The following is a 26,834-nucleotide window of genomic DNA, read 5'->3' as shown; positions in this document are numbered from 1 at the left end:
TATAACATGAATTTTGATAAACAGCAGCTGTACTAGATTCTAGATAATACCTGTCTATGTCTGGTTTTTAAAATCGATGGGAATGCCATTTTGAGAGAGTTGATTCCATATATAGTATATTATGTTTGGTTTTTGTATGGTCTCATAAGTTGAGAACCTATACATGTCTGTATCTATAGCAACTAAAAATGCATTTTAAAAAAAATAAATAAATGTAAAAAAACTCTTAACCGGATCACAGTGTACCGCCGATATGTACATTTTTGCTCATTTACAATTTCTGTTTTTATAGTTCATTTTTACAAACATCTACTTCTTTCTTTCTGAAATAAAGATACTTAAAAATAAGTTGTTCATATGGATGTTTATTGTCTCAATGCTTTATCATCTACAGTAAATAAATCACACTTGATTTTTATACATATAAGTGGATATAACCTCGTAAATTAAATTCACTCATAACATTATGTAGAAATAAGTAGTTTAAAATGTCTCTCAAATAACAATACTTTCATAGTTTAAAAATGAAAATAGCCAAAATTATCAATCTTGATTTTATACACCTGTAAGTTGCAAAATTAAATATACATAATGTTGAAAACAATTACAAGTACTAACAAATATGACCTTAAAATAGCAATTGAAATACATTGTTAAAAATTGTTTGTCTGTGCAAGCAAATGCAGATACAGTAGATAAAATTGTATATTCTGTTAAAGTATCTACATTTTTAAATACATTTTTTAAAACTTGTAACTCTTAAAATGTAAATCAATCACAATGCTCTATGTAATGCTTGTGTTCACTTCTATTTCAGGGAGTGGTTTGTGTCTATGGTTGTGTTCAAATATGTATAGTTCACACATGTTCAGTTTCAAATTTTATTTTTAACTACTATGGTTGTGTTCAATTCTGTGTTCAATACTGTAGTGTCTATGGTAGCATTCAATTCTGTGTTCAATACTGTAGCGTCTATGGTTGCGTTCAATTCTGTGTTCAATAATGTAGTGTCTATGGTTGCGTTCAATTTTGTGTTCAAATACTGTAGTGTCTATGGTTGTGTTCAATTCTGTGTTCAATACTGTAGTGTCTATGGTTTCATTCAATTCTGTGTTCAATACTGTAGTGTCTATGGTAGCATTCAATTCTGTGTTCAATACTGTAGCGTCTATGGTTGCGTTCAATTCTGTGTTCAATACTGTAGTGTCTATGGTTGTGTTTAATTCTGTGTTCAATACTGTAGTGTCTATGGTTGCGTTCAATTCTGTGTTCAAATACTGTAGTGTCTATGGTTGTGTTCAATTCTGTGTTTAATACTGTAGTGTCTATGGTTGTGTTCAATTCTGTGTTCAACACTGTAGTGTCTATGGTTGCGTTCAATTCTGTGTTCAATACTGTAGTGTCTATGGTTGCGTTCAATTCTGTGTTCAACACTGTAGTGTCTATGGTTGCGTTCAATTCTGTGTTCAACATTGTAGTGTCTATGGTTGCGTTCAATTCTGTGTTCAATACTGTAGTGTCTATGGTTGCGTTCAATTCTATGTTTAATACTGTACATTTCACACTTGTTCAGTTTCAGATCTTCTTTTTCTGTGTTTTGTTTTCCTCCTCTTACGTTTGCTGGATGACCTACAAAATAAAACAATAAATAAATGTTTATTTAGAATCTAATACTGCACATACAAACATAAGGTATTAACGTCTTGTATGAGGCTTAGGTTGCGCAATGATAGAAAAACACTCTAGCAATATGAGACAATCTTACCTGTTATTTACTCCATTGAGGGCAGCACCAATAGCCGATGAAAGTTCACCCGATCTTTTGATTTCTGTTTTGTCCTTTAATTTCTGCAACAAACTCCTAATCACATCAAATCCTTCTTTCTGTTGGTGAAAAACAAATTGTGAATATTTATTTGACACTTGCACAAGCGTTTCTTTTATTACTTAAATACCATAAGATAATTGAGAATTATTACGTCATTAAGGCTCTGTTTGAGGGCAGCAAACTCTTTCATCAACATTAAAAACTGCAGGATGAACTTTGGCCTGAATGTAGACTCCGAATCCAGTGTGTTTGCGACAACCTGAATGCAAAGAATATCATAAAACCGATCAATACAAAATATCTATATTGAAATATTGATAAACACTATCGATATAAAACACATACACCTGGTTAAAATAGAATATGTAATTTCATTGTATACCTTTGAAATCATTGAAGATAATTGTTTACAGATTTTCTTTGGATCCTCATTTCCCTATAAATAAATAAAATGTAATAATCAAAATTATTCATTATAATTAAACCATTCACTAATAATTATCTTTCCTACTTCAGTGCAAAAACTACAAAAAAAGTCTACATACCAAATATGGTCGTTTACTGATTAAATTTGTCAACATCAAACAAGCTTGTTTCTGAAATTAAAAAAAAAAGATTTCAAATGAAGAAAAATCTGCTTTAGATCAAAATTAATTTTAAAAATTACAACAAAAAAATCTTATAGAACTGTGGTCTTACCTTACGATATATCTGAATATTTTCAGTTGTGTACTGAATAAGTTGAGGGGCTACGAACCATCCAAGATTCTATCAACAAATAAATAAATACATTATAAACGGATTGTTTTGTTTTCAGACTATACTATAGTATGTAATATATATGTACATAATATTGTAACTACATTAATTAGTAAGCACAAAGATTTTATTATTATTTATCATTATGGTATGATAGAACACATGACACATAATATAAAGGTATATACCAGTGAGTTGTTAATTAACAACTCTCTGGTACCCTTCAAAATCATATTCTTTAGTATAGTTGTTAAATTAGAATTTATAGGTCCATTGTTGTACAACAAAAACACATGAAAGGATGCTCTATGATTCAATAATAGCTGATTAACTTACTGGAAATCGTTCTATAAGATCTGTAAACAGCACAGGGTGTAGACAAGTTGCTCTGAGAAAATAACAATAGTCAAAAATATTATTAACCTTCAACAAAACAATGAACTTTGTAATTCAAGATATCCCTTATTCGGAAAAATAACACAGAACATACACACAATTTCCAAACACTTATTTCAATGTGCATGATACATTACACAGATAATTACCTAACTTATCTTGGTGATGAGTTAAAATCTAAATGCTTATATCTTACCTGTATGTCATAAAATCCAAAAGTGATTTATTGTACAAAGCTGAAATTCTTTCTTTATCTGAAGAATCATTCTGCATCACAAAAAAAACCAGACATGAATATTTTTACAATAGTATTGTAACCCACTTAAAGCACTATTAGATTAGAGTTCTGAAAAACATTAAGGCCAATTTACACAGACAAGCGGCAACGATAATAAAAATATAGAATCTTTGTTATTCCTTATGACCATTTACACACAACGCGGAGCAGACAGATGGTTTCCAGTAAAGATAGATACAAATTCTATGTGGGACAAGCTACGTCGTTTTTCCGCTTACCGTTGGTCTGTGTAAATTGGCCTTTATTTAAAAGGATGTACTTTACCTCAGTATTTTTCTCTTGTGTGGCATCTTTACGTTGTCTCCGAGTTTTAAGGGGCGATGGGTCGGTAGATGAGGTCAATATACGCACAAGGAATAGACAACCACTAGAAATCAGTGATACTATGAACACTGATGAAGCTGTAAAGAGTAAGTATAACAGATATATCATTCAAAGGGTTATACAGTGTATCTCAACTATATCTTCAGAGTCAACTATACAGTATATCTTAACTATATCTTCAGAGTCAATTATACAGTATATCTCATAGAGTCGACTAAAACATTGTGATTATGTAGTAGTATAGTATTTGTTTACCTTTCCTTAGGGCTTTCATCATTTCTTCTAAGCATTTATGCAACTCTTCTTTTTCATCGCCTGATACTTTCGGATACTAAAAATAACAAATAAATATTCAAATATTTGATCATCTGTTTAGTAATTTACTGTGAATAAGTCGCAGTGTTTATCAAAATAATATATTATATAGGAGAACCCCATGTCTCCAAAATAGATGTTTACTGTAAACAAAATTGGTGTTCTTACCTTTTTTGGTCGACAGAGTTTTGTCTTATATATGTTTGCAGCTTTATCTCTTAATAAATCCTGATCTTTATCACTAGAAGCTGCCTGTATCATGTAGACTAGCGGTAACAAAAGATCCTAAATCCAATTTAACGAAAAATGATAGGAGGAGTATTACAAACATGCAAAATTATATTGGCGTTTAAATATTTTGGCACAAATGGTGTTTCAGAGCTGTTTCAGACAAAAATCAAAAAGCTGACTGGCTAACATAAAAAAGACTACAGACTTGGGCCAAGTCTATATTGGTGTTTGCATTCCATTTGAATGGTTTACTTACAGCGACTAGGATGTTCTCCGGTTGCTGTTTGATAAAAATCGTTACAAGATCGAGAACACGCAACTTAAAATGTAGCACGAGCGTTACAGCTTCCATTTTGGATTTCTTCTTTTGCAGTTTTTCTTTGAATGCCGCTGCTAAGACTGAATCGAATCTCATCATTGTCTCGTCATCCATGTCATCATCTTCCTCATCCTCCTGCTCATCTTCCTAAAAACGAATAAATAGCGGAGTTACTCTTTATGTTAAGATAAAAAGCTGTTTTACACAAACATAATGTGTACTGTACATATGTATCAGACTGGAGGAGATTAGTCTAATCTACATATATGTGTATTACAACTATAAAATATTTATTTAAATAGTAAAATATTCCTCTTGTAAACATCTAAATCTGACAAGTATATTGAGTTGTACCTCATCACTTGGTTGAACAGCGGCGTCTCCTAAAGCATCTCGGATTTGAGCTCTGAACTCATCATCGACCATCTCAATATCATCTTCATCATCTTCCTCAACATCATCCTCCTCATCATCCTCATCACTTTCATCATCCTCATCACTTTCATCATCGTGTTTGGAACCGTCTTCTTCAATCTCATCTTCTTCGTTAATGTTACCATTACTCTGAAAAATAATAAGATTGTTTATCAGTACAATACTATCAAAAGATATAACTACAATCAAATTTTCACTTTGGTAACTAAAGTTCTGTCTATCAAACTTTATGAAAAAAAATTTAATGTGCCCATATATGGACACAATGACATCATATCACTTCCACATTTGGGCATATCACTACCATATTTGGGCACATCACACTTTTTTGTCAAACTGGTTTGATAGTGTAGACTGAGCTTAAGGACAAAAGCAAAGTACAACTTACTGGTGAATTTTCCTTATCCTCATCGATATCTTCTTCTTCTATATTAAAAAAAAAGGAAATACAAAATGAGGAATGTAAGCAAAGAAGAAGTTAAACAATTTTTTAAAAGAACATATAATATAATAAAGGAAAGAGACTGTAGTGAGATACTTTATTTCATAAGTTTCATGTCAATAGGTTATAGGTCATAAAAATCATAATAGGTCATAGTTCATAATTGAGATTATTTTTACCTGAATCATTAACCAATTCCACATTACTATCTTCTTCTTTGTTCTTTGATGGATCTAAAACCTACAAAATTGAAAATAAAATGTGAATTCGGAGAGGAAAAAAACTTGTTTTCAATACAAAAAAAAAACAAATTAACATGACACTTTTGGTCAGTTATAATTTATACTCCTCTTATAGCAGGCTTTTCAGTTAGGCTTAAACTAAGGTATCCAAACATAGGCAGCACATAACAAGCTCCGTCCACTAACACTTACATCTACTAAAAGAGACAATGCCTTCTTTGTCATATGCGAACAGATCATCTTGAAGGTATTGTCGACAACTGCCCTCAATAGATGAGATGATTTAGAGAGAAGGCCAATCAGAATATCAACAACTACTTCTACCCACTCTGGTTCTGAAAAAATAAAATGACAGTATAATTATAAACACATCTATTGTTTACAGTACCTCTACATTTGTTTTTCTATGAGTAATCTGTACACTTTTCTGTGGAATTAGCTTTATAAATATTATGATCTTAAAATAGAGATAATTAGTATATTATTTTTACCATCAACTTGTTTAGCAACAGACCGGCGTTTGGTGAATGCCTTCTTGTAACAATTGCTCAATTCCTATAAAAACAAAACAAACAAAGGTGAAATATAAAAATTAAATTCATGAATATATTTTATGTATAAATAATATTATATATTTTCAATAACTAGACACTCATTATTAATTAATTCTGACCTCAACAAGGTCAACTGCATTGCTTGGTTCCATAAATATCTGAAGTCCGACATGAAGAAAGAGGAGCTGGAAGGCCGATCCTGCCGTTATGTTCCTTTTACTTTCCATCTTGGATTCTACATCTGCCACTGAAGAAAGCATCTTCTCCCATGCTGATTTCATCTATGAACAGAAATCACTGCATGTTAAAAATTGTGCATTTATATATTTAATAGTTTGTTTAAAATGACTGTAGAAATGTTGTAGGATGAAATAAAAAGGTGTTTGTATTGACATCAAAGTCTTACTTCAGAAGTGAATTCAATGCGAAAGGTGACATGTGGTGAGGTCACTAACTGTTGGGCGTATTGCACTATCAACTTGACCCAGAGGTCACCTCCAGATGTCATTCCCAATGTCCTTTGATTCTGACCTGGCTCATTTTCTTCAACCAACACTGAAACCATAAAATAAATAAATAGTATGATATAAGAATTTTGGTCTTTATTTCACACTTTCTTGGCAATAACAAAATGAATTGTGGGTAGATTACAATATATATAAAATAAACCAATATAAATATAATACCTTGTGAGGCAGGCATGTTGCTAAGCGATGTCAAGCAACTTTGAAACAGGCTGGCCAGGAGCTCCTGTAATTCTTTCCCAATCTTATGAGCTAAAAGATGTTTGCATTGTGGGATACTTGTATCATTTGATTCAATATTAAAATATGCATGAACAAACAGAAACTGAGTAACATCTAAAACCCATTGTTCCTGCTTAGGAATTCCTGGACTTCGTATTAACGACAACATCTACCAAGTAAAAACAAATCAAAATACATCAATTTAATAATAAAAATAATAATTAGTAAAGATCCAATTTAAAAATATTTATACAAAATGTAAATAATATTCTATCAAACCTCATGACACACCCATCTGCGAGTAGAGTCGAGATCTGGTACTTTCTCAAAACTGTAGAAAAAAAATTAAAATATACAATATAAAATTTTAATTGGAAACGTAATTTGTCTTACTAGATTATTATATGCTTTACTATTGATAAAGTCTAACAACATTACCTGTCTTGGGTTGGACCATTGATGAATAACTTCTTTAGAAACTTTACATACAACTTTACTCCTTTAAGATTCAACTAAAAACAAAGGGAAAATCAAAGAATTTTAAAAATACTGAAAAAATGGATCACTACTTCAGACATAGATACATATATACTGTACATAGAAAAAACATTAATTTATATGACTGGTATACTCACATTGTTTATTAAATTATGTACGGATCTCGTCTTTGTAATTTGATCAAAGTGTATATTTCCTGACCTAAGAAGATCAAGTAATGACATATAGGGTTATGATAAAATAAACAAAATAGCACATGTAAATTCTGACTGGGTTAGCATAAACATTAGTTAATTTTGGACTCTTTGACTACTACACTTGTAGTCAAAAAAATTATTATTTATACTGGGTGACCTCTCCAGTCAAAGACTGGTCTCTCAGAGGGCCCAGTTATGATCATTGGCTGGTAACCCCTACTTGTCTCAAAAGATCTACTAGGTTTTTTATATTGCTAAATGTATACACTGGACCTACGGTTTATAGTCCTTATTCAAGAAGACTCGTTCTACCACCTGAACCATGGAGTGAGACGAGCCTCGAGGCTTTGCTGATGTTATAGCTACATAATTACGGTTCCACTGTCATAACCGCTAGGTCACTCACTCACTCAGAGAAAAACAGTACAGAATATGTTTGAATAATTCGGGGTTAAGAACAAAACACATTTTATTCTGTTTATACTAACTTGCTTATGAGACATTTTACAATCTCAAGTTGCGTGGCACCATCTTGAATCTCCTTGACAACCAATGGTAATGTTGCACTCTTTAAAAAATCACACAAAAAAAAACATTTTAATTGTTAATTGTTCTAAATCTATGTTGTAAAAATTATAAAATAAGAGATTTATATTTTTTTTTTCTTTATATTTATAATAATGTAGACACTTGTAATTTTGTTCTTGAGCTATGGAGAATTTTGTACTATATTCTATCTACTCTATTCTTTTTTCCGAAAAAAAAGATGAAACGAATATTAGGTGTATTATAAAGTAATTATAAATCATGGGTTAGTTATCCTTCTTTCGGGCAAACACATTTCACTTACAAACTTTTTACTAGACTCATGCAAAAAATGTTGTTTGTTTGCCAGGCTATTAATCAGTATCTTGACTACTGCTGGGCTTAACACATGATCAACTTCTTCTGCGCTACATTCACGTAGGAGGCGCTCAACGAGTTGCAATGCCAGGTAGCGGCATTCTTGACGAGCATGAAGCAGGCCACCTATAAGTACACAGTACAGAGTTCATTTATGTGTATGTTTTGCTATTGTTTTTACCTTTCACACCAGTCTCATTCTATTTTTATTCCCAGTTTCCTGGACTTTCTGCATTCTGACTCCTGAGGACGATCAAAGCATATTGATCAAAACGTCAAGAAACTCAACAGTTCTTTTCTGAACTATCTACATAGTGTACCGCAAACTTTATATCAATATTTGTATGTTCATGTGAAATTGAATGGGGAGAATATTTCGTTAGTTAAAATATTGACTGCTCTATATGACATTGGCCGCGGAGTAGAACAATTATGCAGTGACTTGACGTATTCAAGAATAAAAGCTTACTATCAATAACTTGTTGACAAAACACAGTAACCTTTTCCTGATCTTGAAGAACAAGTTTCAACACCTCATCACAAACACTGTTGACATTAGGGTGAGATATGATAGTAGATTCCTGAGGAAAAACATTATAATTATTTAATTAAAAAAGGAAAAACAAGCGGAAAATACTAAAGAAAATAAATTTCAAAAAGTTACACCACATTGACCTAATTAATTTCTCATAAAAGTTTTCAATTTAGGAACAATATATTTGAAACTATTTATTTATTATGGGTGACCTCTTCAAGTCAAGGACTGGTCTCTCAGAGGGCACAGTTATGATCAGTGGCTATGAGTGACAGTGGCTGTGTGTGTACTAGTACACCGGGGTAACCCCCTACTCGTCTCGAAAGATGTACTAAGTTATTTAAAGAGCACATGAGGTGGATGTGTACACTGAACCTGCGGTTTATAGTTTTTATCTGAGAAGACTAGTTTTACCACTAGAACCTTGGAGCGAGTGAGCCTTGAACCCTTGCCAATGTTATGGCTAAGCAATTACAGTTTCACTGCCTTAACCGCTCGGCCACTCACTCGTTGATATCGCTGTACTTACTGTGAAGATTTTCACAACATGATTTAGATTGTCGGGGTGCAATATGTCTTTATGTCCCCAATGCGTCTTCAAAAACTTGCCTTTGACAACATCCTATAAAATGCAAAAGAAATAGATACAATTTCAATATTTATAGACAATAGCAATCTTTTACAAGAAAAATGAACCTGCAGTACCGTTAAGCTCTGTCTACACTATCAAACTTTATGTGATGTGCCTATATATGGACATGATGATGTCATATCGCTACCATATTTAAGCATATCACTACTATATATGGGCACATCACACTTTTTTTGTCAAACTAGTTTGATAGTGTAGACAGAGCATTATAAATTGTTATGCCTTTTCTCATTTTTGCTAGGTACTTACAGGAAAACAACGATGGCAAGTTAGCAACGTCTGCAGGGTGTGAGGAGAGCACCCTTCCCAGCCACAACTCAGATCAGACTTGATCGACGGCCAGATGTGCTCACTAAATGTTTCTTTGGAACTCTTCATGAACAAAAGAAAAATTTAAGAAAAAAAAAACTGTTTTAGTAAATGATAAAATATGAACTTTTGTATCATTCTCGATAGCAAAATTACTGTAAGAGACATCTTATTTCCTTGCCCCTTGTGTCATCTTGATTATTTATTTTCATTTAAAATTACAGTATAATAATGCTTATTTTTTAAACATTTAACATGTGATATGTAGGCTTGATTGAAATATATATTTATACTGGGTAACCTCTTCAGTCAAAGACTGGTCTCCCAGAGGGCCCAGTTGGTGATCAGTGGCTGTGATGTACTAATACACCGGGGTAACCCCCTACTCGTCTCGAAAGATGTACTAGGTTCTTTAAAGTGCACACGAGCAAGTTGTGTACACTGGACCTACGGTTTATAGTCCTTATCCGAGAAGACTCGTTCTACCACCAGAACCATGGAGTGAGTGAGCCTCGAACCCCTGCCGATGTTATGGCTACGTGATTACGGTTCCACTGTCTTAACCGCTTGACCACTCACCCACCCACCCACTGTTGGGCTGTTGTTTTAAGCTCTGTCTACACTATACAATTTTATGTGACAAAAAAATGTGATGTGCCTATATATAGACATGATGATGTCATATCATATTTGGGCACATGACACTTTTTTTTTGTCAAACTAGTTTGATAGTGTAGACAGAGCCTTACCATACTAATCAGGTCCGTAGATGCTTGAGTACAAAGATCTTGGAGATAACTTTTCTTTTCAGAAAATCCTTTCAATTTTGTTAGAACATTAACAGTATATTTTCCATCTTCCTGTTTATTGAAAAAAAAGACAACTTTAATAAATTGCCCACAAAATAACTTAAATAAAACAATACAATAAAACAGAATTAGGTATTTACTGCTTGCAATCTGCCTGATTGAACAACTGCAATATATGCAAACACTTGACCAAACATATGCTCCCTCTCTTCCTAAAAAAAGAAATTTTTTTTTATTGGTTAAAACAATGAATGACTAGTTTAATTCAATTAAATTTATTTTCATAAGATAGATACATCATAATATAACAGAAAATGAGAGAAACTTGAATAAGCCCAAAACAGAATAAGTAAAAGAAAAGCAAGTTATTATTATGATTATTATCATTTTTTATTGACAATTACAAAATAGGAGTAGTTGTTGTTATCTACCTGTTTACTGGAGTTGGAATGCAGATGTTTCTTAATCAAAGAAAACACTTCTTTTAAGCTGATTATGGGTAACAATGTCAAAAGCTAAATAAACAGCAACAAATATAAACAACAATATTATTAATGATTTATTTATTTTTATTTTACTTATTTATTTCAACAATATTTTACGAGGGTGGTCCATCCAGCCGAAGCTGATCATTGGGGCCAAATCTAGAAGCAGCCAATGAATTTTTAGCTTTACTTAACACAACCCATCCTGCGATAGCGTTCACAATGGAAACTGCCGTGAACAATTCAATCCCTTTCCTAGGAATGCTGATAACCAAAGATTTGGAAAAAGTATAAAAGGTCACTTATTATAACTATGTTAAATCGGGCTTACAAACTATCGTCGACCCACCAGCTTTTTAATGATGAATGTGAAATTCTAAGGAAGATTTTTAAGTGTCTGAAATTTCCAGATGAACTAATAACAACAACCATACAGAATTTTAAACCAGCAGAGAGCAATAACAACACTGCAGAAGGTGAAACAGATTTATCCGAAATACCAGTGCGAATCATCCTGCCATTCAAAGACCAGAAATCTGCGAACTCCGTCAAGCGACAACTATGCCAACTAAGTCACAAGATAAACAAAAACATTGTCCCTGTATTCATAAGTAAGAAAGTTAGAGATAACATGACATTAGGAAAGTCGAAAAGAAACCAACTATTATAAGTCAACAATTAGTCTGGGCTCCAGACGGAGTTTTTTCTTAATATTAGTAAAAATATAAATATTTTTGCACATATGGCGTTTCATACGTGTATTACTTGAGTTTGGATACTGTATTTTCAGACAAAAATCGCAGTCGAAATAAAAACAAATAAATAAAAATAAAAAACAATACCGACTTGGGGCAAGTCTAGTCAACAATGTGTTGTGTATAAATTTAAATGTGACTTGTGCGATGCAAGTTATGTTGGATATACATGCCGACACCTCTACCAACGCATTGTTGAACATAGTAGATGCTTAAAGACCCCTTCCCTGCAATTTTGGACGTTTTTTGGAAAATAATACATATATATCACTTTAAAAACATTAAACCATGTCATTCCTTGTCTTAAATGTACGTTTTATGGTAAATTATGATAAAAAGTGAGAAACAATGCACTACCTAAGTAGCTCGCGGCGATCGACCTCTCGTGGACGGTCTTAGGCCTAGCCTAGCTAGGCTTAGTTTTGTAGGCCTAGCTGGTAAACATCGGTAACGTACGAACATCGTACGCTAGCTATATACCTAGCCTGACGTTGTATAGTTGCTGCATTAATTGTCTTTCTATTTTTGCCAGACTCCGTTGATACAAATTGGGGAAAACCCGGTATTTTCGCTGAAAAGTTAGGAGTCTTCCATTTGTTTTGGCCTCACGATCGATCGAAAAGTGGGCGAATTACAGGTGAAAAACAAAAATATCAATCCGCGCGCAATGCATTTTGGGATTTATAGCGGGCCGCTATAATTATTAGAATCGACTTATTTTTCCCATTTTTAACCGTTTAAAGACGAAAAAAGTTATTGCAATAGGACCATATAGTATTATTTTTACATTAAATATAGTTAGTCATCTTAAATTAGATCTAAAAAACGTAGGGAAGGGGGCTTTAATAGGACAGCATTTAAAGGATCATAACGCGATTGTTAATCCAAGTAAAATTAATTCATGTTTCTGTATACTTAGGAAATGCAAAAACAAATTTGACTGTCTTATCTATGAAATGTTGTATATCAGACAATTAAAACCTAGTCTGAATAAACAAAGTGACTCTGTAAAAGCTAAGCTTTTCATTTGACAGGATGTTAGACAATAGGTCTTTTGTTATTTAAACTTTGACCCTTGGCTTGTGCTATTTAATTAGTTGTTGTTTTATATTTTATTCATTGTACTGGATAATGACCCCATGATGGAGTCGAAACGTCGTTCTTTTTTAAGCGTTATTTTTATATTATGTATATCATTACTTGGACGTGTAAAAATTAAGACAAACACATTTGCCAACTGAATTAAGTTTTCTCTTTACTGACTCCGTCGTATTCTGAAATACTTACATGTTGTCTATCAGTAAGAACATTCTGCACTCATTCTTAAAAAAACACAGAAACGTAATAATACAGCATGCAGTAGGCCTAGTTGCTGCTAAAATCAGAATGAATGAAATGTCTATATCAACTGGCCATTATTATTATTGCGCATTAACTATAATTTACATTTACAAATTGGCAAAAACATAGTTGTTTCTTTACTCTGTATCCATGAGTGCTTACCTGTCAACAGCCATCTAGACGACAGTAGTTCTGTCTCTGTACATGGAGGTATATGTAGGTCTACATGGTCGTGGTGGAGGTATTATAATAACTCCATGGTCTGTATAGCATCTGTAATCTTCACGTATGGCACTGTCATCCTGCTGTGAAAAGATGAAGACAATTCTGATCAGACATTGAGGTCACCTACGTTAATTAGGCCTAGTATATAGTAGACTACTAAACTAGGCTAGCTAAAAGTAGAATTACCTCTCCTCCGACTCTCCGGAGTTGTTTGTGGGCTAGTATAGGGAGGGGAGAAAAGAGTGGTAGGCCTAGGCTAGGCTGGCTGTGTGTGATAATTGTCACGTTAGTTAGGTGCCAGGCATGCACCAGTAGGCCTACCGTAATACCAAAACAGAAAAAAACACCCAGCTTTATACCTAAGTTGTGTGGCTCTTAGAAGAACAGGCTAGCCTAGGCCGCGCCTACGCCTTTTATATTATTCATACATTTTTAAATAAAAAACCAAAGAGCGCCTTCAACGGACAATGAGACCGTACCAGTTTTTGAAAAATAATTTATTTATCAATTTAATTTTTATCACTATGTCGATATGTCAAAATATAACCAAATTCGTTTTTTTTCTTTCTACCCAGAATATAGATACAATACAACAACAATTGTTTTGTAATATTGTCGGCGCAGTGACTATGTGATAATGCTGAGTCATCATGAGGACGGTGCAAAGATGCCAGTTTTAGCATAAATGAACAATAATAGCAAATATGTAAAAGGTATAAAATGATGAATGCCGACTTGACAAAGAAAGACAATGGAAGAATATGAGAATTGTTTGAAGGTTTTCATGATGAAATCAAAGAATCAGCGCACTTTGATAAATTATTAAAATAAAAACAAATTGTATCACGAATAAAATTCGGAACTACTGTATTTACGGCTATTGGTTTGTTATATACACTATTCCTTCACTTCAATATATGTAGGCTAAAACATTAAAGCAATAGTACAGTGGATATGGAACTTTGACGTTACTTTTGACTGGAAAATAAAAGACGCTAAAGAAAAATTGTGCTGTGTAATTTAGATGATGCGCGCAAACACATAACGAAAGTATAAAAATGACAAACTATATTATTTTGGGTGTTTTTCGTGGTGTATTAATTATTTGATACGTAGAGATAAAAAAGTGGAAAAATCGAATGAAAAACACATTGATGCGGAAACACGAATTAAGTTTATTAATTTACATTTTTTTTAAATTTAACTGGTTTTGATATTTTGCAATTTTTTTTGTATGGGAGATTTGTTACGTACTTGCTACTTTTGTAATTAAAGTGTGGTCTACCAGAAACCTGTGCTCCGTACGGTTTGTCTACTTTAATAATAATTCGCATGGCATGATTATTAAGTATAATAAAAGCGTACTTTTCCCGGCCACGATATTTCTTTTCGTACATATTTGGGGACCCCTCATGAGACGTCACAAAATAAACATGAATATTCATTAATTGTTTTTCCTAAGCTACGTTAGAAATGAGCTAACAATTCGCTAATACAAAGGTTTTCTGTCGGATTTGTCGATGTATGGGGTTCGAATCCGATGAGCAAGTTCTTTTTACTTTTTAGTAAGAGAGAGATTATTTAGAGGGTTAGGTTTAGTTATATTTATGAACTTAAGTAGTTCGGCTATCTTTCACATAAGGGCCCCAACTTCTGTACGAAATAAAAAATCGCTTCCCGGCCTCTGACAAATTGTTTTTTTTTTTACTTGTCAACTATACAATTCGGAACTATTTACGGCCATTGATTTTGTTACACACGGAGTATTCCTTTACTTTGAAATATGTAAGCTACAAAATGAAAGCAATACTGGATTTGGGGTGCGCCTCAGAAAGTGACAACGTGCATGAGCGGGACAGACTTCTGTCAATCAGTCGGCAGAGATTAAAACATTTTAATGATGAAGAAGACATTAAGATGTGAAGTATTGGAATAATAACAATGATTACGGAGTCAACACCAAAAGTAGTCGAAATTAGATGATGCGCTCGGACACAAACATTTTGGGTGTATTTTTCGTTGATATTTGATATTTAGCGGAAACACGACACTCATTTGGATTCGTTTTGTGTGTTTTTTTTTTTACATTTCATGGTTTTTTTATATTCCCTCACCTAAACCTCCCATAAAATGCTAAACAGCTAAAAAATGAAACAACATTCATGCTATTATAATTTGCATAGTGCAATAGACATATATAGATATATACATATCTAGAACAAATATTGATATACCATAAATCATTAAGAAATTTTGATTTTATTTTACAATTTAAAATGCATAATTATATTCTAAAAATTCATGATAATTACAAAAATATAGCATAATATATGGAGGAAGTAAAGCAACCATTTGAAGAAAGATATTGAAAGTCAATTTGAAATTTCAAGATGATGCAAAACTTGCTGTACTAAGGTTTATCAAACAATATGTAAATAATCGATTTATCAACTCCAGATGTTTAATAAAAAAATAGACAGAATTTGTTTGATTTTTGGATATTTGTATGTATTAGTTACGGACCAAACATTTTAATATAAAAAAACCTTGAAAGACATTCAAAATGTTTTACCGAGAAGTTGCATGATAATTATATGTAACGTGAATTTTGATAAACAGCAGCTATACTAGATTCTAGATAATACCTGTCTATGTCTGGTTTTTAGAATAGATGGGAGTTGTTTACATAAAAAGAATAGAATTCTGGGAATACAATTTTGAGAGAGTTGATTCTGTATATAGTATATTATTATGTTTGGTTTTTGTATGGTCTCATATGTTGAGAACCTATACATGTCTGTATCTATAGCAACTAAATTGTTATGAAATGCATTATCTCTATGGAAACAAACAATAATGTGTAAAAAATCTCTTAACCGGATCACGTGTACCACCGATATGTACATTTTTGCTCATTTACAATTCTGTTTTTATAGATCATTAATTAGATAAAATGACTAGTATATTCTGTTAAAGTTTTACATTTTTAAATACATTTTAAAAATACTTGTAATATTTAAAATGTAACAAAAGAAACATTTACAATACTTATGCTGGTACCTAAGTGACAAACAAAAGAACAGAAAACAATAGGTTGAACCATGGAGGTATACCTCCATGGTTGAACAATGCGGGGAGTGTTAAAAACAAATTATTTAACAACTGAAACTGACCATAATATGCAAATAAATAGAATGCAATACACAGAGTAATAAGTACAGGTATTACCATGTTGGAGAAAATAATTATAATCTATTTATCATTATTGTATAACTAATGTGGATTAACAATTTAACACCATTTAAATGCAATAAAATACTGTATAACAAATACAATTTAGCCCTGACAAAGCTTGGTACAGTATTTCTATCTGGCAGTTTTCTTTTACGTTTTGATTAATAGCTATTTGTATATATCTCAATTGAGATCCAGCCACTGTTACTCGTAGCATAGTAAATTGTCTTTGGATAATATATAAAAATATGAATAAATAATATTACAGTACTTTTTTTAAAAAACCTTTATTTATGGTATTAGTCAACGTTTTACATCAGGTATACTACTAGCCCAGCATTGCCTCCCTACTTTTATAATGGAAGAGTCCATAAACACCGCAAAACTCACGCTGGTGGTTTTGAAACAAACAAGTGTTTTTAAACTACTCATATATAAAAACACAAACCTCATTCTAAAATATATTTACAAATTACAAATAAGTAATCATAACTCTTATCTCTCGTACAAAAATAAAATGTTTTGGATTGGTAGTTCTGGAGTAAATACAATTTTTGTTTAGAATCTAAATTAGACGAACTCGCGAATGACTTTTGAAATGTTCTCCTATTCTTTAGCACTAGCTGATTTCGGTCAAGCCAAGTCAATGTCTCGTTGAAAGGGGTGTTGTGACGAGCACTCTCAACCAATCAAATTACTTTTAGGTTATTAGAAGCTTGATTGGTCAGTTATTGCATAGTGAAACAGCCATCGTAATCGGACAATGACGTCAGAAGTTAGAGACGACTTTAAATTAATGATTAATTTAAAAAATCCCTCCGACGATGTTTTATGAAATTAAAAATTAAAAATAACATGAGGTTGTAGGTTATTAAGGAGAGCGTTGCAAAAACAGCCATAAGAATCGGTAAAATATTTTTTAAAATACACTAAAAAAACTACCATAAAATGGTTGTTTTCCATCGATTTCGTGCCGTTTAGCGCTTTCCTCACATTTTTAACATGTTTTATTTGTTGTTTTCTTTTCTTATGAAGTAGGCCTAATTAAAGTAAATTAATTGCATCGTCTTGTACGATTTATTTTAATCTTTGTAACAAACTACTTTTGTTACAATGTTTGCTGAAAAAAACGAATACAAAAGTCGGATAATAATAAAATAAAAACGTAAATTGAGTGCGACACCAGGCCTCTAGTTGTGATTGAAGTAGTAAGTCAATTATATGCGATCGTTCAGGCCTAGATGTTATTCAAAGTAGTAAGTCAATTATATGCGATCGTTCAGGCCTAGATGTTATTTGTGTGGTGGGACAGACAGAAGTGGGGGATAATAGAACTGACTACGTGCAGTCCTCAGTCATACAATGGTGCATTTGGTCTATTAAAGATAACATGTTATTTATTCAGTGATTATCTATTTTATTCAAACAATATCACGTCAGGTAATAAATGTAACCTTTGGTCATATTTTGCTCGTAACCAGCACAACGCCCTGTATATCTATATACCTGGATATACCTCGTGATTTAGCTCATTCGTTCCTCAGCTTTCATGGCAATAACTGCTGAAGCTCGGCATCACTTAACTACAGACGAAACATAGTTTTGCTTTGCCTAAAGAGTGGGACACAACACCGAAAGTGTAATATCATCGCCGCATGAGTGATACACTGCATTATCATTGTCCAATCAGAAGAAACTGTAAAGAATTGTAAAGCAAAGCTGGGAACTGAGTTAAAGAAACTGTTCACTCTACCAGATGACGTCACCGTCTCTACCAGATAGCAGAAGACGTCACCGTTAAAAACCGTGAGTTGCATATATGAATTGAAATAATAATATTACCATTAGTATATTACTTGCATTGGTTAATAGATTAAGGCGTATTCGTTGATAGATGCGATTAAGGCGTATTCGTTGATAGATGCGATTAAGGCGTATTCGTTGATAGAGATGCGATTAAGGCGTATTCGTTGATAGATGCGATTAAGGCGTATTCGTTGATAGATGCGATTAAGGCGTATTCGTTGATAGATGCGATTAAGGCGTATTCGTCGATAGATGCGATTAAGGCGTATTCGTCGATAGATGCGATTAAGGCGTATTCGTCGATAGATGCGATTGAGGCGTATTCGTTGATAGATGCGATTAAGGCGTAGACTGCAGAATGTAAAACAGGTATATTTTACCTGATTGTTAAATCCTGCATTATTATATTATGTTGTTAACAAGATATCTAGTAGACCATCCAGCTAGCTGGACAAACGAATGTCAGCAGTTTATTTCAGGGTCCTTTAAAATTCTATTCAAAATATTACATATAAAAATCATCTTGGCGATACAGTACATGACGTCACATAATTGACTTACTACATTTATTTTTGTTGCATTGCGGCGCGGTCAAAGCTAGGCCTTGCCTTACTAAAATGACTATAAAATGATGTTCTGGAAAGTAGGCGTTGTAGATAGGTCTAACGCTCGTATTCTTAAACCGAACTTTAGTCGTAGTTTAAACTTCGACTTCAAAAAGTGCTAGTTCCACTGTTGGTTACATTCTTTTTTTTTGTATTCATTGTATAATTGTATGTAAAACAAAATGCTATTACTTCAAATTAGATTCATAGAAGTAGTCGAAGTTTGCAGTTCGACTTAATGAAGTCGAGCTTTTATAGTCTATTTTGTTACAACTAAACTTTTTAAACATCAACTATAATAATAAATATAATAATAATTTTAATCGTTTATTATTGGAACAAGATCAGTATTAATTAATTTAACAACGTACTTCATAGCGTGACTTCTTCTGGTCAAATTTCAATAACATGTTATGCATTTATGCCCTCTACGGCGAATTATAAGTAACTAGCTTTTACGAACGTTATAACACTTGACCTACTTAATTTTATCAAAACATTTTGGTATGGATCGATGATCCTTGACCTACTCTACCATTTTCCACTCTAGTTCCGCGAACTTGTTTGAATCTACGCCTTCTGCGGCGAATAAGTAACTAGCTTTACGAACGTTATAACACTTGACCTACTTATTTTTATCAAAATATTTTGGTATGGATCGATGACCCTTGACCTACTCTACCATTTGCCACCGTAGTTCCGCGAACATTTTTTTGCATATACGCCCTCTACCGCGAATAAGTAACTAGCTTTACGAACGTTATAACACTTGACCTACTTAATTTTTTCAAAATATTTTGGAATGGATTGATGACCCTTGACCTACTCTACCGTTTGTTATCCTAGTTCCGAGAACTTTTTTGCATCTACGCCCTCTACGGCGAATAAGTAACTAGCTTTACAAACGTTATAACACTTGACCTACTTAATGTTTTCAATTTTGGTAGAAGACAGGATTGTCAACTCTAATTCAACGCTAGAAATCAAATGTTCGCGCTGTCTTTACACTAACATTAAATTAAATTCTTTTAACATTATAATTTAGTTTGACTTACACTTGTTATTTTGTAATATCAGACCTCAAAAGTGTACAAAAAACGTTACGTCGACAGGAAAACAGGTTTTATATTTGTTGTTTGTGCCACTACTTTGTTACTACTAAATTAAAAAGCAATCATTTTATCATAATAAATCATTCGTTTTATTTTCATATTTAGAGCAGGTCAAGACGAAGCTGGGTATGGAGATATTGTACATTTTTGGTCGAACCGAATAAAACATTTTTTAATCAAATAATGGTCATATTAGGCTTATTAATAATATTCTGACATTGTGTACAATTCAATAATAGTGACATTACAATTTAGTAAGTTATTAAGGAACTCATTCACTCTTCCTGGTATAATCTAAAATCTTGAGTGGGTTAGTCGAAAATGGCTTCTCGAAGGCATATTTTCATATTTTAAACTTGTTTAAAAACTAGCATGCTATCGAAGTTGATAAATCAGTAAGAAGATAAGAAGGAAAATTCGATAAAATTAAATTTCATTCAGATTGAAAAAAAAGATTTTTTTTTGTTATTGTTTTACAGATTCAAAATGGATGAAAAAGATGTAGAATTCCAAACATTTCTGAGAGAACTTAGTGAATACTATGCTGGTGTAAAGCTGCGATGGCTGAGAATGCTTCTATTTGATAATATACCCATTGGATCTCTTAGTGAAAAATCAGCCCTTGATTTATTTAATCAACTTACTAACCGTGGATTTATTTCCAAAACTGATGTGAAGCTGTTGTCGGACATTGCTGAAGTAACCATGATGGCCTTAGCAACAAAACGCATAGACAAATATAAGAACACTATCCAAAGTAGCGACACAGCAGGTGTAGGATTAACAGCATATCGCAGAGCAATGTTTAATGTTCTAACTAACACTGACGAAGACGATTTGATGACGGTTATTGGTTTCTACAAACTGAGTGCCTACAAATATAACAATATATGGGATGTTGTATATCACATTGAGAAAGCCGAACGCTTGAATTCACAAAACGACCGTGACACTTTTGCAAAGCTTATAAACCAACGTGCACAAAGTTTTCTAAAAGGTAGATCGTCACATTATTATGCATAATACACTTACTTGAGATCATTTGATTTCAATAGAACCTAATTAAATACGTAATTTTGAAATGTGTATTTAACTATAAAACAAAGTTTATTAGTTATAATATTATTATAAAACGGGTCTTTAGATATTTGATTTACATATACAGTACACAATATTAAGAGGTTAAATCAGAAACAGGTTAGTTTACTAAAAGTGTACCGTATAATTTTGCTCCCAATCGGTAGATTTTTAGGTAAAATAATTGTATGAACAGGGAAAGCGAAAAGGAGTTCAGAAATCAGAAACAGGTTAGTTACTAATAAGTATAATTTTGCTCTCAATCGATAGTTTTTTAAGTAGAATAAATATTTCTAATTTTTTTTGTTCTTATTATTATTATTATTCTATTATTAAAACAGGGCAAGTGGCAACCAGTAGTAATGAAAAACAAGGAATTCGAAAAGAGGGTACATCAGAAACAGGTTTGTTGCTTTCAGAATAATATTTAAACAAAATCCTTTTTGATGTTTATTTCCAATCCTGACCACATGTAGAACGATATAATAATTAGGAAGGTTCATTGTTTTGAAAACGAAATGTTGTTAACATCATAATAAGTAAGACTCATATTACACATATTATTATTCTTTGAGATCCAATAAGCTTAATTCTAATCCGTATTGCAAAGTTTGTTTACTAAATACAAATAAAATTAGGTCTACTAAAAAGTTAGATTTTCAGAGTAAATATTTATGTTTTATTAGTATTTTAATACACTAACACTCCGCACGGTGTACGGCTCTGAAAATTGTTATTTTTCTGTTTGCTGCCCTCTGTTGAGCATATTTAGACAACCCCTGATGGATTAAAAATTGTGTTTGCCGCCCTCTACAATTCCGCCTATACTACAATCAATGGAAAAACGAAGTTTTTGTAACAATAAAACATTCTTATGCATTAACAACAATCATGATATTATCAAGAAAATCTTGCTTTGTTACTTTTTTCAAAAGATTGGGCTTGATAAAATCAGATTCAAGTGAGTTACTTCAGTTATTATGCATTAACATAATAATATGGTATTTAAATTCAATAATTGTACACACAAGATTTCCTATTTAGAAAGTACACTAAATTAATTGTTTGATGGGTTTAGATAGATATATAATTTATTTTTAAATAACGTTTATTAAATAAAATCACATCTCAATTTTGCTCATTTAATCATAATTATTTGAAAATAAAATGTCTAAAACAATTCATGAGATTTTGTAATCAAATTCAATAATAGTAATTGACCGTACTATTTCATGTTGATGTGCTGTAGTTCCAATCATCTCAAACACCGTTTAAAGTTTCGTTCTGATTAATGATATATTTTGTTTGCCGCCCTCTATAATCCCTTTAATTTTCATGGATACACGTCACACTCACAGCCTACTGTATTATTAATTATATGCACAATTGTACATGCCATTTTTGGCATACAATTGTGGATGATCATAAATAAATGTGATTATGACGCAGATTGTGAGTTTAGTTTCAGTCATAAACGTCCATGCAACAAATAGCCTACCTAATAATAACATTTATTAAAACAGGGCAAGTGGCAACCAGTAGTAATGAAAAACAAGGAATGCCAAAAGATGTTAAATCAGAAACAGGTGAGTTACTAATAATGTACCGTATAATTTTGCTCTCAATCGGAATTTTTTAGGTAGTATTATTATTTCATTTTTTTTCTTATTATTATTCTATTATTAAAACAGAGCAAGTGGCAGCCAGTTATATTAGGCCTAATAAAGAACAAGGAATGCGAAAAGAGGTTAAACCAGAAACAGGTGAGTTACTAATAATGTACCGTATAATTTTTCTCTCAATATTTTTGGTAGTACAGGTATAATTATTTCATTTTTTTTTATGTGATTATTAAAACAGGGCAAGTGGCGACCAGTAGTAGGCATAATGAACAAGGAATTCGAAAAGAGGTTAAATCAGAAACAGGTTAGAATTGCTTTCAGAATAATATTTAAACAAAATCATTTTGAACAACGATAAACAATTATAGGAAGCTTCTCATTTTAAAAATGAAATGTTGTTAACATCATAATAAGTAAGACTCATATTACACACATTATACCTTTACACAGAAATACCTAGCTTTAAATTAAAAATTGAATGAATAATCAAATCACGTCTTACTTTAATTTTGCTCATTTAATCATAATTAATTTGAAATAAAAGACTTTAAATGCACAATTGTATATATACCATTTTGCATGACATTGTGGATAATCATAAATAAATGTAAATAAATCATAAACATCTTACGTAACAAATAGCCTTTAAACTTAATAAAATACATGCATATAGTATTTAAAAAAACCAACATGTCATACCCTGGGTCGTGTATCATTTAACTCTGTTCACGAAATAACAAAGAATAAAATGCGCAAAATCAATTAAATTTAATATTGCAAACCAGTTAATTTTAATTTAGGATAAATGGCAAGGTTTTAAATTAAATTAATTCGTACACGCGTGCAATATTTCTGAATAAAGCAAATTTATTTAAAATTTTAACTTAACTTCCCTATTAAATGAAATGTCAAAACTATCACTTTGAGATGCCTGACAAATCTTTAATTTGGTATACTACTGTACAACACATTTTTTATTTCACCTACCTATATGCGTGTTACAACGCTAATGTCGTCGGAAAAATCAGCTTTAAAAACCTCCAGTTAGCTACTAATATTGAAACATCAACATCTTATGTAGTAAATAAAAAAAACACAAACAAAACACCATCTACTGTAGTTATTAGAGTAACAAAATTGTCTCATAGCTAATGTAGTTGCTATGGACAGCTGGAGGTTTAAGCGGTGGATTGCTCTACATTTATCGGTTGTTACGATTTGCTGGCGACCACCAGTCGTTTAACACAGTTTTCTTTCTGATTGATAATAAATTGTGTTTGTCGCCCTCTATATTATTTACTTGGTTTACTACAAAGATCTTATATACTAAAGATAGGACACTCTCGGAATTTTACGTGCAATTTATGTAACACACATGGAGCTCATTTTATAGGGCGCCCTCTCGCTCAAACAAGTAGATTTATGGATCAGATATGTCTACTGTATTGTAACTGAATACTCAATTTTTTTCATCACAATAATTGCGGTAATGTGCGATTAAATTATAATAAATTATTTCCTGTACTTTGTATATCTCTATTTGTTTTAATTACTGAATATTGTTGTTATTATTGAATGTTTATCATCATCCTCAAAATCATCATTTAGGAGTAATCATCACTCACATCACTACTACTTATTTATGCGAGTCGGTCCCTCTGGTATTAACAACACTAAGCGCATCGTATTCCGTTTTTGTTCTTGATATGTTCTTCCTTTTCATCCAGCAGCAAAACAGTATAGATTAGGAAAATATAGTAGTCAAATAGTGTGTTATAAACAATTAAAAAAGAACAAGAAGTCACTTTTTGAAAATCACTACTTCGACTATTTTATTGCAGTAATTTGTAGGAATATATTTATAAACAATCATAGGCTTAAGCCTACAGTCATGACATGAAACAGATTATGATAGTCAATTCTGAGACAATTCATACTAGGACTACTGTATTATGTACCCATCATTCGCCATGACATTTATTTGTTATTATAATTTATTTAAAACCTGAGATAGCAATTAGTTATGTTATAGTAGTCTCAGTTTAAAATTAACTCAAAAGCTATTGCAAAATGATGCACGGGCCACCCAGAGGAAATATAAAAAATGTAGAAACATTGAAATAAAATCATCATATTTATAATTATTCAATCATCATACCAGACCGTCGTAATGATCATCATTTCTAGCCGATAATGCACAGACTGAGGCGCGTACAGACCTCCTACAACTTTATGGCATACCTCATAAATGTGATACTTTAATTAATTTTTCACTCTTCTTCTTATCATTGATTATGTCTCTGTTGAAGAATTTAACAGCATAGAATATGCGTAGGTTTACGTACGTTTCAATTAGCAATGTTTCAATTGCTGGTGAACAAACATTCAACTTCATATAGGAACTAGCTGCTTTGGGTCTTCCAGTTTTCGATTGGTTTCTCGCATCGCACTGTTTACAGATATCGCAATTGTGCATTACACTTGCTTTCTTGACGACGTAACCGGCTACATATACTAAAGTATTTAGCTGAGTCATCTCAAAGTCTTCTAAGCAGCAGTCGTCGTCAGAGCATCGTTGTCAACATGATGCGATGATGATGATGATGATGATTGGGCCATCATTATTGCATCAATTCCATTTAGCTGTCGATCAGTGTCTTCTAGGCAATTCGAATTCCCTGACGGAATTAACATCCTGTTGCACATAACTTCCTTCAGGGAGGCTCTAAATTCATCTGCCATCGGGTAATAGCGATGACCCCCTCTCCCTCTGACAATAGAAAATAAGTTCTCAAGGCAATCTTGATTTAGTCTGCCTGTGAGTATAAACTTAAAGGCGTGATTGTTGATTAATCAGTATTTGAGATTCTTCGAAATGAATATTGCACAAGTGGCAATTACGTGTAAATAGGAACTTGGTTTCCTTCTCAAATCCGCGCGTCGTGTGTTTTGGGCCCATTTTGCGCACCTGTAAATTAATAATTGTCTAGTGAGTTTTTGCTTTATCATAATTAACGTTTACGTAATTATAGGACGTCTACGTGCATGCTAATTGATTTTCAAATTGGTTAGGGCTTAAAATCAAATACTTAAGCCTAACCTAAAACCACTAACTAACTAACGGTTGAATTTCATAAATATTAAGTATAAGATTCAATTAAAAATTGTTTGTTAGGGCTACTCAACGGATAAGTAATATAACCAGGGAACAATAAAAATAGTGTAATTTCACTGATATTATAACTAATCATAATGTCCTAGCCTAATAATGAATTATTTCATGCGTTAATATACTGTAATGTAAACGGCTAGTTAAATTAAACGAAATAAAATAACCATGAGACAGAAAGCAAATATTAACCATGAGACGGAAAGCATGAAATAATCAAGATCACAATTTGTTTATATTAAGTATTATTATTATTATTTTTTGTATAATGTAAAAAGAGGGACTAGGCCTACAGCGACATGCCAATTGGGCTTCTTGTAGTCTTTCGACCAAATTTTTACTTATATGCCAACAATTGTAATGATATATATTTGGTCAATAAATGTTTCTTGAATTGAAAGTTTTAAAAATTGTTTGTTAAGGGTACTAGGCCTAGCCTAAATGTTAGAGGATAAGTAATATAACCAGGGAACAGTGAAATTAGTGTAATTTCACTGTTATATAACTAATGTACTAGCCTAGTAGGCCTAGCCTAGGCCTAGTAGCCTAATAATGATAATAATAATCATTTCATACGTTTAATTATTAATAATAGGCCTAACTAGCCTAGT

General features: G+C 32.3%; 1 protein-coding gene across 1 annotated transcript; it reads right to left on the bottom strand.

Moving 5' to 3' along the window:
• Window positions 1-345: 345 nt before the first annotated feature.
• LOC144834710 (myb-binding protein 1A-like protein) lies at window positions 346-13,339 on the bottom strand. The gene is made up of 32 exons (XM_078689606.1): window positions 13,320-13,339; window positions 11,224-11,307; window positions 10,933-11,004; window positions 10,733-10,843; window positions 9,924-10,046; window positions 9,552-9,644; window positions 8,957-9,068; window positions 8,435-8,613; window positions 8,073-8,152; window positions 7,525-7,588; window positions 7,328-7,401; window positions 7,169-7,220; window positions 6,830-7,058; window positions 6,550-6,698; window positions 6,263-6,424; window positions 6,081-6,144; window positions 5,782-5,924; window positions 5,527-5,587; window positions 5,294-5,331; window positions 4,825-5,034; window positions 4,408-4,617; window positions 4,089-4,205; window positions 3,861-3,936; window positions 3,546-3,682; window positions 3,180-3,250; window positions 2,924-2,975; window positions 2,528-2,596; window positions 2,374-2,424; window positions 2,211-2,264; window positions 1,980-2,087; window positions 1,766-1,884; window positions 346-1,629 (listed from the first exon to the last, which is right to left on the bottom strand). Exons 3-32 carry the CDS (start codon window positions 10,987-10,989, stop codon window positions 1,560-1,562), a joined length of 3,135 nt encoding a protein of 1,044 aa, XP_078545732.1. The 5' UTR covers window positions 10,990-11,004; window positions 11,224-11,307; window positions 13,320-13,339; the 3' UTR covers window positions 346-1,559.
• Window positions 13,340-26,834: the final 13,495 nt, after the last annotated feature.

The sequence above is a fragment of the Antedon bifida genome, chromosome 2 (genome assembly GCF_963402885.1).
Source record: "Antedon bifida chromosome 2, ecAntBifi1.1, whole genome shotgun sequence".
NCBI classification, from domain to species: Eukaryota; Metazoa; Echinodermata; class Crinoidea; order Comatulida; family Antedonidae; genus Antedon; species Antedon bifida.
The sequence above is the reverse complement of the archived record's forward strand: the minus strand, read 5'-3'. Positions and strand labels throughout refer to the sequence as shown.